This window comes from Coenobita brevimanus, chromosome 41, assembly GCF_032717465.1.
Source record: "Coenobita brevimanus isolate Jiangsu-jjx chromosome 41, ASM3271746v2, whole genome shotgun sequence".
In the NCBI taxonomy this organism is placed as follows: Eukaryota; Metazoa; Arthropoda; class Malacostraca; order Decapoda; family Coenobitidae; genus Coenobita; species Coenobita brevimanus.
This window is the reverse complement of record NC_136994.1, coordinates 18905167-18918937: the sequence shown is the minus strand read 5'-3', so window position 1 is coordinate 18918937 and position 13771 is coordinate 18905167. Positions and strand designations below refer to the sequence as shown.

The 13771-nt window shown below is 44.6% G+C and overlaps 1 protein-coding gene across 1 annotated transcript; it reads right to left on the bottom strand.

Moving 5' to 3' along the window:
• Positions 1 to 375: 375 nt before the first annotated feature.
• Positions 376 to 13595, bottom strand: LOC145397550 (HEAT repeat-containing protein 6). The gene is made up of 17 exons (XM_080270621.1): positions 13437 to 13595; positions 12838 to 13104; positions 11585 to 12052; positions 11163 to 11442; positions 10225 to 10406; positions 9430 to 9602; positions 8710 to 8936; positions 8114 to 8331; positions 7367 to 7516; positions 6525 to 6759; positions 5615 to 6069; positions 5180 to 5249; positions 4023 to 4150; positions 2818 to 3124; positions 1922 to 2211; positions 1059 to 1274; positions 376 to 636 (listed from the first exon to the last, which is right to left on the bottom strand). Exons 1-17 carry the CDS (start codon positions 13593 to 13595, stop codon positions 376 to 378), a joined length of 4086 nt encoding a protein of 1361 aa, XP_080126747.1.
• Positions 13596 to 13771: the final 176 nt, after the last annotated feature.

Genomic DNA, 13771 nt, shown 5'->3' with positions numbered 1-13771 from the left:
AATGGCACATGGAATTACCTTGTGCTTATAAGGTACTGAAGAATGGTGTATGGAGGTCTTTTTCCTTCATTTTTCCTTCATCTGTTCTTCTTCTGTAAAAAAAATAAATAAATAAAACAAAAATAAAAATGTGAAATGATGAAGCACGGTAAAGTGACTGGTCATTTGCACACGTGATAGTTAAGCTCTCTAATATTGTAAACATACCTCCTGGTCTTCAACTCCATGCGTCACTCTCCACCAACTCCTCCACCCTGAATATCATCATCATCAACTGGACCTCCTTTCCCAACCCAGGGCAGGGTGAGGAGTAGCAATGTCCAGACCCTGAATAACCCACTTCAATTACCTCCAGTACTGCCTAAGCTAACCTATTCATCCAGATGTCATAACAGTAAGACTCTCCAGTATGGTCAACGCACTCTGCTGGTCTTCTGTTAGGGCATCACACCCCAGTAACTCCTCCACTCTGGCCTGGGCCTTGAGTGCGTGTGAGGTGCGTTCCGGGGGCAGCGAGTGGTATGCCTGGTGCAGCAGTGGGGTGGCAACGTCCTGGTGCACTTGCAGGGTCTCACACAGCGCTCCGGCATCTTCCAAAGTCATCAGCACCGTTAACTGCCACAGACCCTGACAGATCTGCATAAACAACACTGTTAATACTTTTAATCCAGTAATGCATTCTTTTTTACTTTATTTCTGCTGTAACCAATCACTATAACTCAGTTTAGGATTGCCCTGTATCTAATCCCATCTTGTTCAAAATGTCTACCCTCTGCCAAGTATCAATAAGAGATTAGTGTTGTTATTGATGTTGTTGCTGATGTGGCCCCGGTCTCATCACAACATGAACCTGGTGGACTGCAAGCTCAAGCTGTCTTTCGCTGGCAGTCCACCATCCTCCTGTCAGTGAATAGGGAGGGACCTGAGGGACACTTGTATGACCCAATCAACAGAACTATACCCAGTCCCTCTATATCAGTGCCAAGATAATAAGGCATCCCTCTCCAGCACCATTTAATGTTGACTTGCAAGGAGTGACTCAACATGGCGGTGCTAACCTGATTAACAAGGTCATCCCTGTGCCTGGCCTCCTGGAAGTGTGGTATGCCCCGAGCTGCATCCAGGCCACGTAGCAATGCCCCCCACACCACCAGGTACTCCGCTCCGTAGCTTTCCCGCCGCCCCACACCGGACACAGCGCTACATGCCTGGATCCGCACTTTATAGTTCTTGAAACTTTCCACCAGCCGGCTAAGAGCACTGAGAACCTGACTCTGGAGAGAAGGGAGATGGTAAGTACAGTATTATTATTATTGTCATCACTCCCGTCATCATCATCATCATCATCAATGCTAAGCACACTGATAACATGGCTCTATGAACATGAACCATATGCAAGGTAATTGGGACATTGTTTTTTTTTTTTTTTCATTCATTGCATAAACCCCCACAGCAAATATATATCTATGGAAGAGATGGCAGTAGGGTTCAAGGGCAAAAAAAAAAACAAGACACCAAAGATAATGAGAATGGATGAAGAAATGAACTGTGTTGCTGATGACAAGGGGATTGTTAACATTATGGAAGATTATGTTAAAAGATGGAGGAAGTGACTTCTGACCAGTACCGATATTAAAAGCCATCATTACCATTTCTAATACCCTAGTCCCCCTTGGGAACCTCCAGACAGGGGATGGCCATGATAAACCTGCTTCCAGACTACTTGTCCTCACACAAACACATTCCTTCCTCTTCCTTCTCTCCCTCTAATATACAACTTCATTCTCTTCTTGTATAACACATTCAGTCTGTTTCTTCCAGCCAACAAAATAATATGGTCATGTAATATGAAAAACTGCTAAGAATGACATGCTACCAGGACTCCTACACTGACAATCACTGAGTTGAGTGTGTGCCTCACCCTCCAAGGCTGGTGGTCAAGGGATGTATCAGCAGCGGCCAGGATGCTGCCGAGGGCATGGCAGGCATTCCAACGGGTCTTCATGTTGCTGCCGGATGTAGCGCATCCCACCAGCCCCTCCACCGCCCGGCCCAACAGTGCCGTGGGCAGACCCAGGTTGGTACGTAGGGCCCACGCCACTACATTGCCCACACAACGCACTCCATGGGGTTTGATCTTGTCTTTGTCCCTGCACGCCACCAGACCTGACTCCACCACACGCTCTGTCAACTCCAACGGCAACACAGCCGCTGTGGCTTGACTCTCTACTACACTGCCATCACTGAAATAATTTAATTGTATCGGTCATCATCATCGTCATAATCACCATTCCAGCTCTTGCTGCTACCACAAGTCCTTTAAAATACTGTACCTGTAAAGTTCCAAGACTGAAGTACTATTAAGAAGTACCCAGACCACTACAAGTTGATCTTGGTACATGTTATCCTCTGTCTATTTGTCTTCATCTGATACAACTGGTCCTCTCCCAAAACTTTAATACTAACTGTGGTTACATGAAATTTAATGAGCCTTAGATATGAGGTAGGAATAAGTTCATTTGATCTGGACATCAAGTGAGCTGAAAGGCATTATGGATCTCTGTCAGGTTAGAATATACATCCTAGAGGTTACACACCCCCTCCATGGTCCCCAACATCAGTCCTATCCCTGCCCCACACCCCACGATGTCCAGGAATTAACAGAACTTTCTCCGAGGCCTAACTATTGATCAACATGCCAAATATCTTCACATGTCACCACTCTGGCACTAATACCCACCATCCATAATGACTACTTGAAAAGACTGTCCTGTTACAATCAGTACTGAGGGTCTTTCAATATAAGTATAAAGCCACAACTCCTCTCAACATACCTATACAGATCTAAGACAGAGGTGACGTTTGCAAGCGCCCAGGCTGCTAGTAGTCGATCCCTATTGACACTATCCTCCTTTGGGGCTAGTAGGAGGCTACACGCACCCTCCGTTGTGGCCCGCACCAGCCCCACCCCTGCACCACACCCCACGATGGCCGGGAAGCCCACACCAATGGACATTATGCGCATCCCGGCCAGTCGAAGGTCCGAGGGCGTGGTGGGTAACAGGAGCCGCTGTAGGAGCTTCGTTATCTCACCTGTCCATAGCTCGCCTATTCCATCCATTACCTGAAAACACGACAAAAACATCCGATATTACTACCATCAACATTGTCGCTACTGTTCATTCATTTATTATGGCTCCAACATTCTTGCATGCATTTGCCTTCATCTCCTAACAGTGGCTCTCCACACTACTTCACATTTAGCAGCCTCTCTACTCAATCCCTAATTCATGAAGTCACACTGTATGCCTTCAACCCAAGCCTTTTTCGGTCTGCCTCCTTGCAACTTTACCTCAACATTCATGCCACTCACCCTCCACATCCAGTTACCATCCCTCATCCTCTCCCCATGCCCAAACCACCTCAATCTACCCCTCCTTATCACAACACAAATGCATTCAAGTTCCATCCTCCCTCTGAGCTCCTCATTCACAATCCTAACCACCCCAGGCCTGTCATTCATGGATGTACTACAAATCCATCAAATCATCATCATGTCTGTGCATTTGGGCCTACAAATATCCCACCCCTTCACTGCCCATGTCTTACTACTGTACATCATTACATTCCTAAGAAGTGCTGCATACAAGGATCCCTTAACACAGACCGAGAGTCTTCTCAATGTCAAAAGGGGCAACAACTGTAAACCTCATCCAAACATTCCTTAAACTTTACTGCCAAGCTAGCTTCATTCTCATCCCCAGCACATACCATGCCCCTCAAACAACAAACTCCTCCAAACGCTCAAGAGACTATCCAGCAAAATTAATCTTTTTGCACCTCTCTCCTATACACTCTTTCTTACAGGCCACACACTCAAATTCACCATTATTTTGCAGCCTACCTTTAATATCAATACATCTCTCATCATATCTCTATAATCCAGTGAACAACACAGGAGAAATGAATGAAAAAAATATCAGCATTTATTTTTTAGGACTACACAACTGCGCGTGACTTACTGAGGGACAGAGTTGTGACAGGACGGTTGCCATGGCGGCCATTTGCTTCACCTGGTCGTCTGCCAGATGTACACGGTTCTTCCTTGCCCTCTCACCTGACCGCCACCCCACAACATCTCTCACAATGTCTGCAAAACCATGTGGATACTGAACAGATCGTAATATTAATCAGTGGTAGTACGAAAAAAGGTTTGGATGATGGTGATGAGGAATATCAACATTAAAAACAAGAGCAATACACCACCAGCAACAGTAATTACCAGCAACATCATCATCATCCAGACCTTTTTTCTCACCTAAGGAAGGAATGAGGCTTGATCAAAAAAATGGGAGAAATGGAGTTCCCCCGAGCTAAGCCCTGTATTGGACTATATAGCCCCGCTAGGGTTACAGGAGCGAGCTACCACTCCCGGCACGGCAGCCCGGGCGAGGCTCGAACTCGCAATCCCCCGATTACGAGTCCGCCGCGCTACCACTGTGCTATCGCGCCCCCCTGAGGCTTGATCAAGAAACAGGGAAAGAGAATGGATGAAAATGGGAAACCTATCAACATTATGCCTAGTGAAAGAGTCCACACAAGAATTCACACATTCAAGACTATGACATCCTGGCACCAACTCACACTCATAACCGTGTGCATATATTTATTTCAGCTGTACTCTTAACTGATGTGCTTCAATTAACCTGCTGCTGATGTTATTTTAGTTCAGGCTCATATGAATGTGGACCATTTGGACTGCAGGCTGAAACTTCCCCGTCCTGCAATCCATCATTTTTCTCTTGGACACTAAGGAGGGAAATGATGGATATATACGTGGGCAGCAGAACCACCCTGTTATGCTGGGGACACCACATAAAGATGTCCCCCTTCGACACTCACAAACACTTGGCAGACAGTCACTGTTTTGATTGCTTGAAAAAGATATAAAAAGCAAAACCCTTGTCATATGCTTCTCTTTACATACTTCATCGAACAAACACAGGCCTCTTGTCAAATCCTTAGCTTCCTCAACTTTCATACCTCCCACTCTCAAAAATTAACATACCATATCAATCCACTTTCTTTTTACCATAATATACCTCCTCCCACTTTCACACTGACTCACATAAAACAGCCCAACCAATGCAAACATAACTGTCAGTTCAAAGCAGCTTACCAGTTGTGATCTCCTTCTGTGTGGCTTCGTCCAATAGTTCAGCTTGTTTGAAGAGTGGCCGGAGTGGGCCCTGAGGATATGGGAAAAATTAGCTCTTCATCGCAATATCACAATCATGTCCTTAACACTATCCCACACTGTAATGCAAACCAGGTGGAATGCAGGCTGAAACTGTTATCAGGCAATCTACCATATATTTTTGGAAGATAAAGAGGGAGACGAAGAAGTACAATATGTACAGTATAACCAAACAGAGATATTCTGTTACAGCAGTGCCACCACTTGGTGTCCCTCTCCAGTTAACAGCGTTGATGTTGGCACTGAAGCTAAGTTTATTTTTCTTTTCTTTCTTTACACACTAGACAATACTACCTTGCTATTTTAACAACAGATTTCTTGGGCTAAATAGGTTAAGAATATCAATTTAGGAGGTACCTGAAGTGCCCACAGCCATAGTTGGTGTATCTGGTCTGTGGTGAGGCAGGGGGTCGGGGTAACATCAGGGGTGGAGGTCAGGCACGAGGCAGCAGGGGTTGGACAGGGGTCACGATTCAATATGGGGGTCGGGGTGGGATGGTCTTGAGCAAGTGTGGCTTTTTCCAGTGTTGGTTTCTGTGCAGGTGAGGAATTTTGGGAAGGTGTGCATTTAGGTGCACATGTAGAATTGTCAGCAGGTGTAGAATTTTGCAAGAGTGTAGGAGTCAAATTCTGTGAAGATGTGGAATTATGCAAAGGTGTGGACTTGTCAAGAGGTGTGGGTTTTGGCGCAGGTGGAGAATTCTCAGACGTGGTTGTATCTGGGCCTGCTGATTGAAGCGTCCACTCTGGCTGGACCTTTACGGCTCCCAAAAGTGCTCCCAACAAGGTGTATGTGTGCTCCACAACTGTTCCTGTGGACCAGTACCATTATTATTGCATCATCGTTTTTAGTTTAACATTTTTATTACTGCAACATCATCATATACATTTTTGCATTTTTATTATTATTTTTATAGTACAGTTAGCTTTGAATAAGGGCCACAACATAGTGATGAGATGGGCTTTTTTCCTCAGGAGGGTCTAGGTTGTTTTTTGCTTGGTTAGGTCATCAAAGAAGTGATGATTTAGGTATTTTTTTAATTTCTAGGAAGGTTTTGATGGAATTAAGTTCAGTTCAGTTGTTAAAGTACTGATGATTTGGGAACTATTTTTTTCCAGGATGGTCTATGTTGAGTTTGATTAGGTTTGCATGTTAAAGTAATGATGATTTCGGCATTTTTTTTGTTTTCCAGGAGGGTTTAGGCTGAGTTAGGTTCAGCTAAGTTGTTAAAATATGGTTAGCTTAGAATATATGCCACAAACACACCAGGATCGGGTGACGTCAAGCTCGGGTCGACAATATCCACTGATGTTGCCTGCATCCTCCAGTCCTTCTCTGGGGTGCGGGTGGGGCAGGGCGGGGTCGGGGCAGAGGCGTGTGTGTCTCGCCCCGCCTCACTGCACACGGTAATGACATGCTGGATGAGAGGCAGGCTTGGCTGGATCAGGGACAGGTGCTCACTCACTAACGCACTCAGAACCTTCAGTGATTGTAGCTGTACCTGTGGAAGGCTTGAAATTAGTTGATGTAAATCCCCTATGCTGCCTTCAATACTCTAAGCTGGATCATGGAAAACTACTTATAAATTAAACCAAATTCTTCAACGACCACACCAGTACCTAGGGTGGAAGAGAAGTTCAAGTTAACCCAAACCTTCTCACTATGACAGGCCTTCTTGAGCAGATTAGAACTGTCTGATGGCGAGGTGTTATATGCATGAAAAATACAGAGTGGCCCACATGTAACACTCCTCTTCCACTCTGCCATCTGATTTCTGGTGTGGTGCAGCAATGGCTTAGTCACCGAACTCAGTGTCTACCCTCCATCATTCATTCCCTTCTTACTCCCACTGACACACCCATGCCCACAACAGCAGAATATGATCATCACAACAGACGAGATACTGCCAGGTGAGTGTCTGGAGGAGCAATATTTATGGACCACCCTGTATGTGTATAGGATAGATAAAAATATACAGTGCCTAACAAAAAAGCATAAGGAAGTATACTCTCTCACAACCAAGGAGGAATACTGGAAGGAAACTTTTGGTCAATTAAATATTACTGTACAACACTTATGTACTTTAACCGTATGTAAGTGCCACCTGCCTGTATGTATATCCCACGTGAGGCCTCGGTGTCCTGCGGTGACAGCAGGGAGTCAACACAACGACGCACCAACCACGACACCATCGTCTTACGCTCCTTGCCTCCCTCACACCCACTATCAACACCTCCATCATCGTCATCCTCACTTGTCTGCAAAATTACATACAGTACAGTACTTTCTTAAACTCAATCTCACCCTACTGAATGACTTTATTAAACCACTGTTCAATATAGTGAAGGGACAACCACCGGACCAAAAGAAAGCTAAATAAAGAGCAATTTTTCTTTTTATCTGCTGTTTATATTACTGAATGAGAATATACCATATAATTTTACCTATGCAGTATAATGGTACACAGTATTAACCCACACAAAACTGAAAAAAAAACTGCGAACATGCATAATTCTGCTAGCAACCACCAAGCACGATTTAGTGAATACTGAATCATGGGTCAACAGAGCCAACCTTATACAGTTCAGCTTTATCAAAATCTTGGATATATCGTCAGTTTCATCCCCTCATTGGTTTAGTATTGCGAGGGTTCACTGTCAAAAATAAAGACACGGCATCAATACAACATCTATCTATCTATTGCCAGACGCCATAATCCCGCATAGGGTGGCCAATGACTCTGAGTTATTTGTTTTACAGGGAGGGGCACTAATCCTCCACCAACCCCACTTGACACATACAGCTGGAAATCTAAAGGTTGAAAAAACATACACACCATAACACCTCAAACTTACCAAGTGCAATCTCTCCACCTCGTCCTCCAACTCATCATCATCATCACTCGGCAGGTGCTCCTCAAGGGTGGGTTGTGGGTGGAGTGTGGGTGGTGCTGCCAGGGAGGGTGGGGCGGGGGTAAGGTGACGCAGGAGGAGGTGACGTAGCTCCTCCACCCTCGGTTTCACCATCAACACACTCACCATCACAGAGAAGGCATTGGCCCGCACCACAGCCTCTGTAATCATATCAATACTGTCACAGAATAATCTGGATGTAGGAATAATGAAATATGGAAGTAATTCTGCTCAAAAGGTTAACAGACTTATAATGGAAGGATGGAAGGAAGTGTAGCAGCCAACTATGGATCTACAGTCAGTCCTCACTCAAACTGTGTGTTCATCAAAATGCTACTTTATGCAAATGAAATTTATGGAATGTGGATCTGGTTTATGACTGAAGGGATGAAAGCATAAAAATCACCCACTGTGAATTAAAGCAACTTATACTGAATCACATGCAATTTTAAGTGAAGAAAAAGTGTTCCTTCACCAGCAACTTGAAGACGGAACATCTTTAAATGAGGATTATGTATATTTCATCACTAGGCACTAACCTTTATAAGTCATGAAGTATTTGACGTGTGTCACCAGTTTGGTGAGGAGTCCCGGTCTCAGTTTAGAGTAGTTAACATTCTGCACAAGGAGCTCTGCAGTTTTGAGGGTGCGTACGAGAGCTCCCGGGACACGCTCGGACAGCAGGGCACGTGCCAGACACCGGTGCAGCTCACGTACACTGGCACCCAACTGATGACCCAGTGTGGAGTAGGAACCTTTACTCCCACTCTCACTGTAACATAACCATAAAGGAATTTAATGAATCATAAAATGTAATGCTGTATACTGTATATACTCTTATTAAACATTACCTTCTATTTTAACTCTTCATGCATTAAGAACACTCATTTTCATCCTCAGACCACTCACACTGTGAATGGGCAAGCCACTAAGCTGCTGTAGGCCTATTTATGATCATTTAAGTCAAGAGACATAACCACTATCTATAGCAGCATTCAGAACGACAGAAAAACTTCTGGCCACCGATAATTCAAATCACTGCTAGTAAATGCACAGCATCATCCAACCAGACACTTCTACTTCCAATAAATATGACAGCTTTACACACCGAACAGTTTATAGGTTGTACAAATTGTTATCATTATCTGAGTTTTAGAAAAATATCACAATTCAGACTAACTTGTGGAAGACTGTGTCTGGCAGAAGCAAAAGTATGATATCTGTGGCCTCCATAAACACACTATACCCCATGTACCCACCTGTCATCAGCCAGTGAGAGGACCTGCGCGGAGTCCAGCAGGAACGTGTTTATGACCTGTAGTGCCGCCATGCGAGCACCGGGTGCCGGGTCACGCAGTACACAAGTCATCAATGATGCACCTGGACACATCAATGGTGCCCAGTAACTGAACTTGTCCTGACGACCTACTTTCTGGTGGTTTGAAATAGACAGGTCAAGAAAAATACAGCACTGAGAAAGATAAACTGTTTCAAGAAAAATTTACATCAGCTACAGCAAATTTTGAGTATTACAGGTACATGCAATTACAGAATAAGTTACAAAACCCATTATGAACCATAGTGACTCATGAATCTGGTGTACCTAACAGGAAAGTGGTTCTGTGGCAATGTGGAAACAGTTACTAACAGCCATACCTTGCAGTCCTTTGGGGAAGCAGTAAAATGAAACAGAAAAAAATCAAATGGGATTAACATTCTTGGGTTTACAAGGCATCTACACCCCTTCCTAGACAATTTATTATGTACGGTACCACGATTATTTTCTGTTAGCTTATTCTTGCCACCATAGGACTTATTTTACCAGTTCAGGAGACATCTCTTGTAGTGAGATGGATACTGAGGATTATATGACATGTGCAGGATGAAAAGGTATGAAGAGAGGAAAGAAAGGGCAAGGAGAGGAGAGTAGAAAGAGGTGAGCAAAAGAAACATGAAGAGGAAACAAAAAAAAGAAGATATGAGCAAAGAGGAGACAAGAAGAGAAGATATGAACAAAGAGGATGAAAAACACAAAAACTTAAAACCCAACTTACATCAATCACAGCATTTATGGCCTGCAATGCACACTGTCGGACTCTTGCCATCAGAGCTGACTCGCGCTCCACCCCACCCCCTTCCAAGTCTGAGCAGTCCGTCTCAGAGCCACTCACGGAGAACTCTGAACTGGTGGTATGGAGATGTTGATCTTGGTTTTGACTGGACTTTGGCTGACTGGCTGTTGGGAAAGAGAAAGTGTAAGTTATAGCACCACTATGTTTGGCCATGTGGAGAGGATGGAGGGTGAAAGACTGATGAAGAGAGTGTATGTGAGTGAGGTGGAGGGGGGAAGAGGGAGGGGGAGGCCGAGGATGAGATGGAGGGATGGGGTGGAGAGGTATATGAGAGAGGGGGGTGTGAGTTGGGAGCAGGGTAGTGAAATGGCAGGGGACAGGGCGACTTGGAGGCGATTTGTTTGTGGCCACCCCAAACAGGATTGAGGCGTCTGGCAATAGATAGATAGATAGATGTTTGTTTTAACCTTAACTCAACCCACCAGCAGATAAAAAGGGGTGGGATGATGAGAAGGTGATTACTAAATGCCAAAATCACTGGAAAAAATGTCAAGTGCCAAAAGGCGCTTCACAGCTGTTCCCAAATATAAGTAATAGCTATTAATTAAAAGCCATCTTCATGCACCATCACACTCATTGCTCTCATCTCATTCCGCAATTATGACTAAATATATGGACACATTCTGGAATCCCCAGGTGGAGTGTGCCAAGAGCATGACTGTGGAATGCCACAAAAATCTTTTACGCATAAGATCATCATAATCAACTAACATTCTCTCACTTGCAGCTGAATGTGTCAACTATTTCTCTGTTTCTATCTTGTACAGTTTATATTCAGATGAGTGTATGTGGAAAGATAGATTGGATTAAAATGAAGGAAAACATTGTGTGGGTCACTTTTTGTTGCAATACTCTCTTACCAGCAGTTGTGTGGGTAGCAAAGGTCTTTGTTTCTCCATCCTGTTCTGTTTTCCCCATCACCCCACCACCAGTCTTATTACTCCTGGTCCACTCTGGCTTCAGCGAGATGGTGTGCAGTGCTGTGGCAGGTGGTGGTGGTGGCCCCCGCACCCCCACCACCCCGGCAGCCAATGGAGGGGCCACAGGGACTCCTGCGGGGCCATCTGGGCCGGTTGTGGAGCGGGACGGCTGCGCTCTTTTACGACGAAGACGTTTGCGGCGGTTGCGGTTGGTGTAATTCTGCAAAACAATGGATACTGTAGTAACTCTGCATACAGTCAGGACATGTACTCCTCACTAAACATCTATACAGTACTCTGTTCATGTTAGCTAGATATAATACTGTATTGTTATACGACAATGTAGCAAGAGTGTTACTTACCCTGCCAGACGAATCACTCTCCACCCCAGATGAGAGAGGTATATCCACATCAGTAGGAACCGTGTGCGTCAGTAGGTCTGCATGTGCAAATCCCGGGAGTCCATAGAAGATGAATGGCCGACAGGCACTCACTATAATGTTACCCAGGACGTCATTAGGGGCACAAATAACCAGGTTGTAAAGGACACTGAGGGCTGATGCTATGAGGTGCAAGTAGGATTTGTGTGGACAGATGTTTGCCTCAGGAGGTGGCTGTCGGAGCACCCCAATTACAACACGTTGGATGCTGGACACGACCTCCGGGGGAAAGATTTCCTCCCCGTGCTGCCTGGCCTCTGTGACAACCTCTGGAGTGGCGTAGGTAAGGAGGTGAAGGCACTGTAGCGCCACAGCCTTGTTCTGCCACCAACCCTCCCCCTCCACCACACCCACTAGGCTGCCCTCACGCCCACACAGGCTAATATATACCTGCATGAAATAATAAAAATAATAGTGATAAACTGTTGTGACTTTATAAGTTCTAACGGTAACTACTGTATGGAGACTTGCAAAAATAAATATGTGAGTGAACAATGAGATCTTTAGCACCCACTAACCTTTTTCAAACATTGCATTAGGGCTTCACAATTACTGTTTAATTAAAGAGTGAACTGATATTCTTGTCTGCAACTGTACACAGCAACAGGCTGACTTCATCATTATCATCCTGAATATTCCCCACAACAGACAGTCTTTGCCATCATCATCATCATCATCCCACATTTCCTATTCCAGGTAATTATATATCATGGATGTGTCCTAAAATATCACTTTCTTCATATAGAAACCTGAGGAAAACTGGCATTTTACATGCAGCAATGGAACTCAAGACATTTTCTGTACCATAATTTACTGTAGATTTGAGAGTATAAACAGATACTGAAGGCGATTTCTGACAATGACTACCAGTACGTAGGGAAGATAACTTTATATTCAGTCTGCCTCTTCCTACTATGACTCAGGTGAGGCTCATTACATCAGTGCATATGGTCTTTTACTGCAATGTGTCCAGGCATCTCAATATGAATGCATTGTGAATCTATCTTTTTGGTTAATTTCTTTCGGAAGAGATAGTTTTGAGGTTCTGTGACTTGACTTCCTTCTGGTGTGGTACCCTTCCAGTAATAGTGATGATGATAAAAAAATAATACCAGTAATAACAATAATACAATAAATATTAATAATAATAATAATAAATGATCCATGACACTCACCGCATCAGAGTGGTCAGGATGGTTTCTCAGTACAGCTGCGAGGGCCCTTAACACTTGTAAAACTGCGTCCGCTGTGGTGCCTTCCCGGTGGTGGTGGTCTAGTGCTTGCCCCAGCCAGGTGATGACCCTGTCTGACAGTGCCGGGGACAACCGCACCACACCCGTCCACCGCAGCACCGATGATAATAACTGTGCTGCATGTTTGGCGTGGTTGCGTCGAGGGTCCACCACACCATTAACGCAATGCTCAACAACCCTCAGTACCTGCTGTTGGATAGGTAATAGGTCTTCATTGTGGTATGGTTACTGTCATTCTTACGTTATCAGCATATATATTATGCTGAGTGACTGACTGGCAAGGTAAGTGCTGGTGAAAGTGCTGAGGGGGAGGCAGAAGAAACTAACAAATCGGTTTTAACAGCAGAATGAATATAGGTCTATGGTAATAATTTGCAGGTGTACTCGACTTCATGCCCTAGTAATACAGAAACTGCAACTTTTAATGATTTACTGTACGCTATTATGCTGTTGGGGTACACTAAACTGACACCACAAGGAAGAGGAGAAGACAGGAGACACACAAAACCACATATGCTTACCCGTTGGTCATATAACACTCGTTGCCTGGCAGCGCAATGACTCAGGGCCGGTAGACAGGACGCTAATTCCTCTTCTCTCTGCCACCCAGACGGCCCTTCCACCTTCAGAAACTTCCCCACCAGCTCATTCCACGTATCTTGGGTCACCTGCGTACCCATCATTCACATAAACCTTGAGGGCCACAAAATTAAGGGCAGAACTTTGGAATATCCCCTACAACACTTCAACCATACTGTTGTCACGCTACGTTTGTTGTGGTCGCTTACTCTCCGTTGTCACAGCCCTGTAGCAAAATTATTTATGGTATCTCTTAATTAGTGTATCTGTTATTGTT

Excerpts from the sequence above, each read along its gene's own strand:
- LOC145397550 (XM_080270621.1), bottom strand. The coding sequence starts at position 13,595 with ATGGGTACGCAGGTGACCCAAGATACGTGGAATGAGCTGGTGGGGAAG. Across the intron at positions 13,105-13,436 it reads GAGTGTTATATGACCAACGG|CAGGTACTGAGGGTTGTTGA; the intron begins GTAAGCATATGT and ends CCTATCCAACAG. Across the intron at positions 1,275-1,921 it reads TTGACCACCAGCCTTGGAGG|AGTCAGGTTCTCAGTGCTCT; the intron begins GTGAGGCACACA and ends CCTTCTCTCCAG.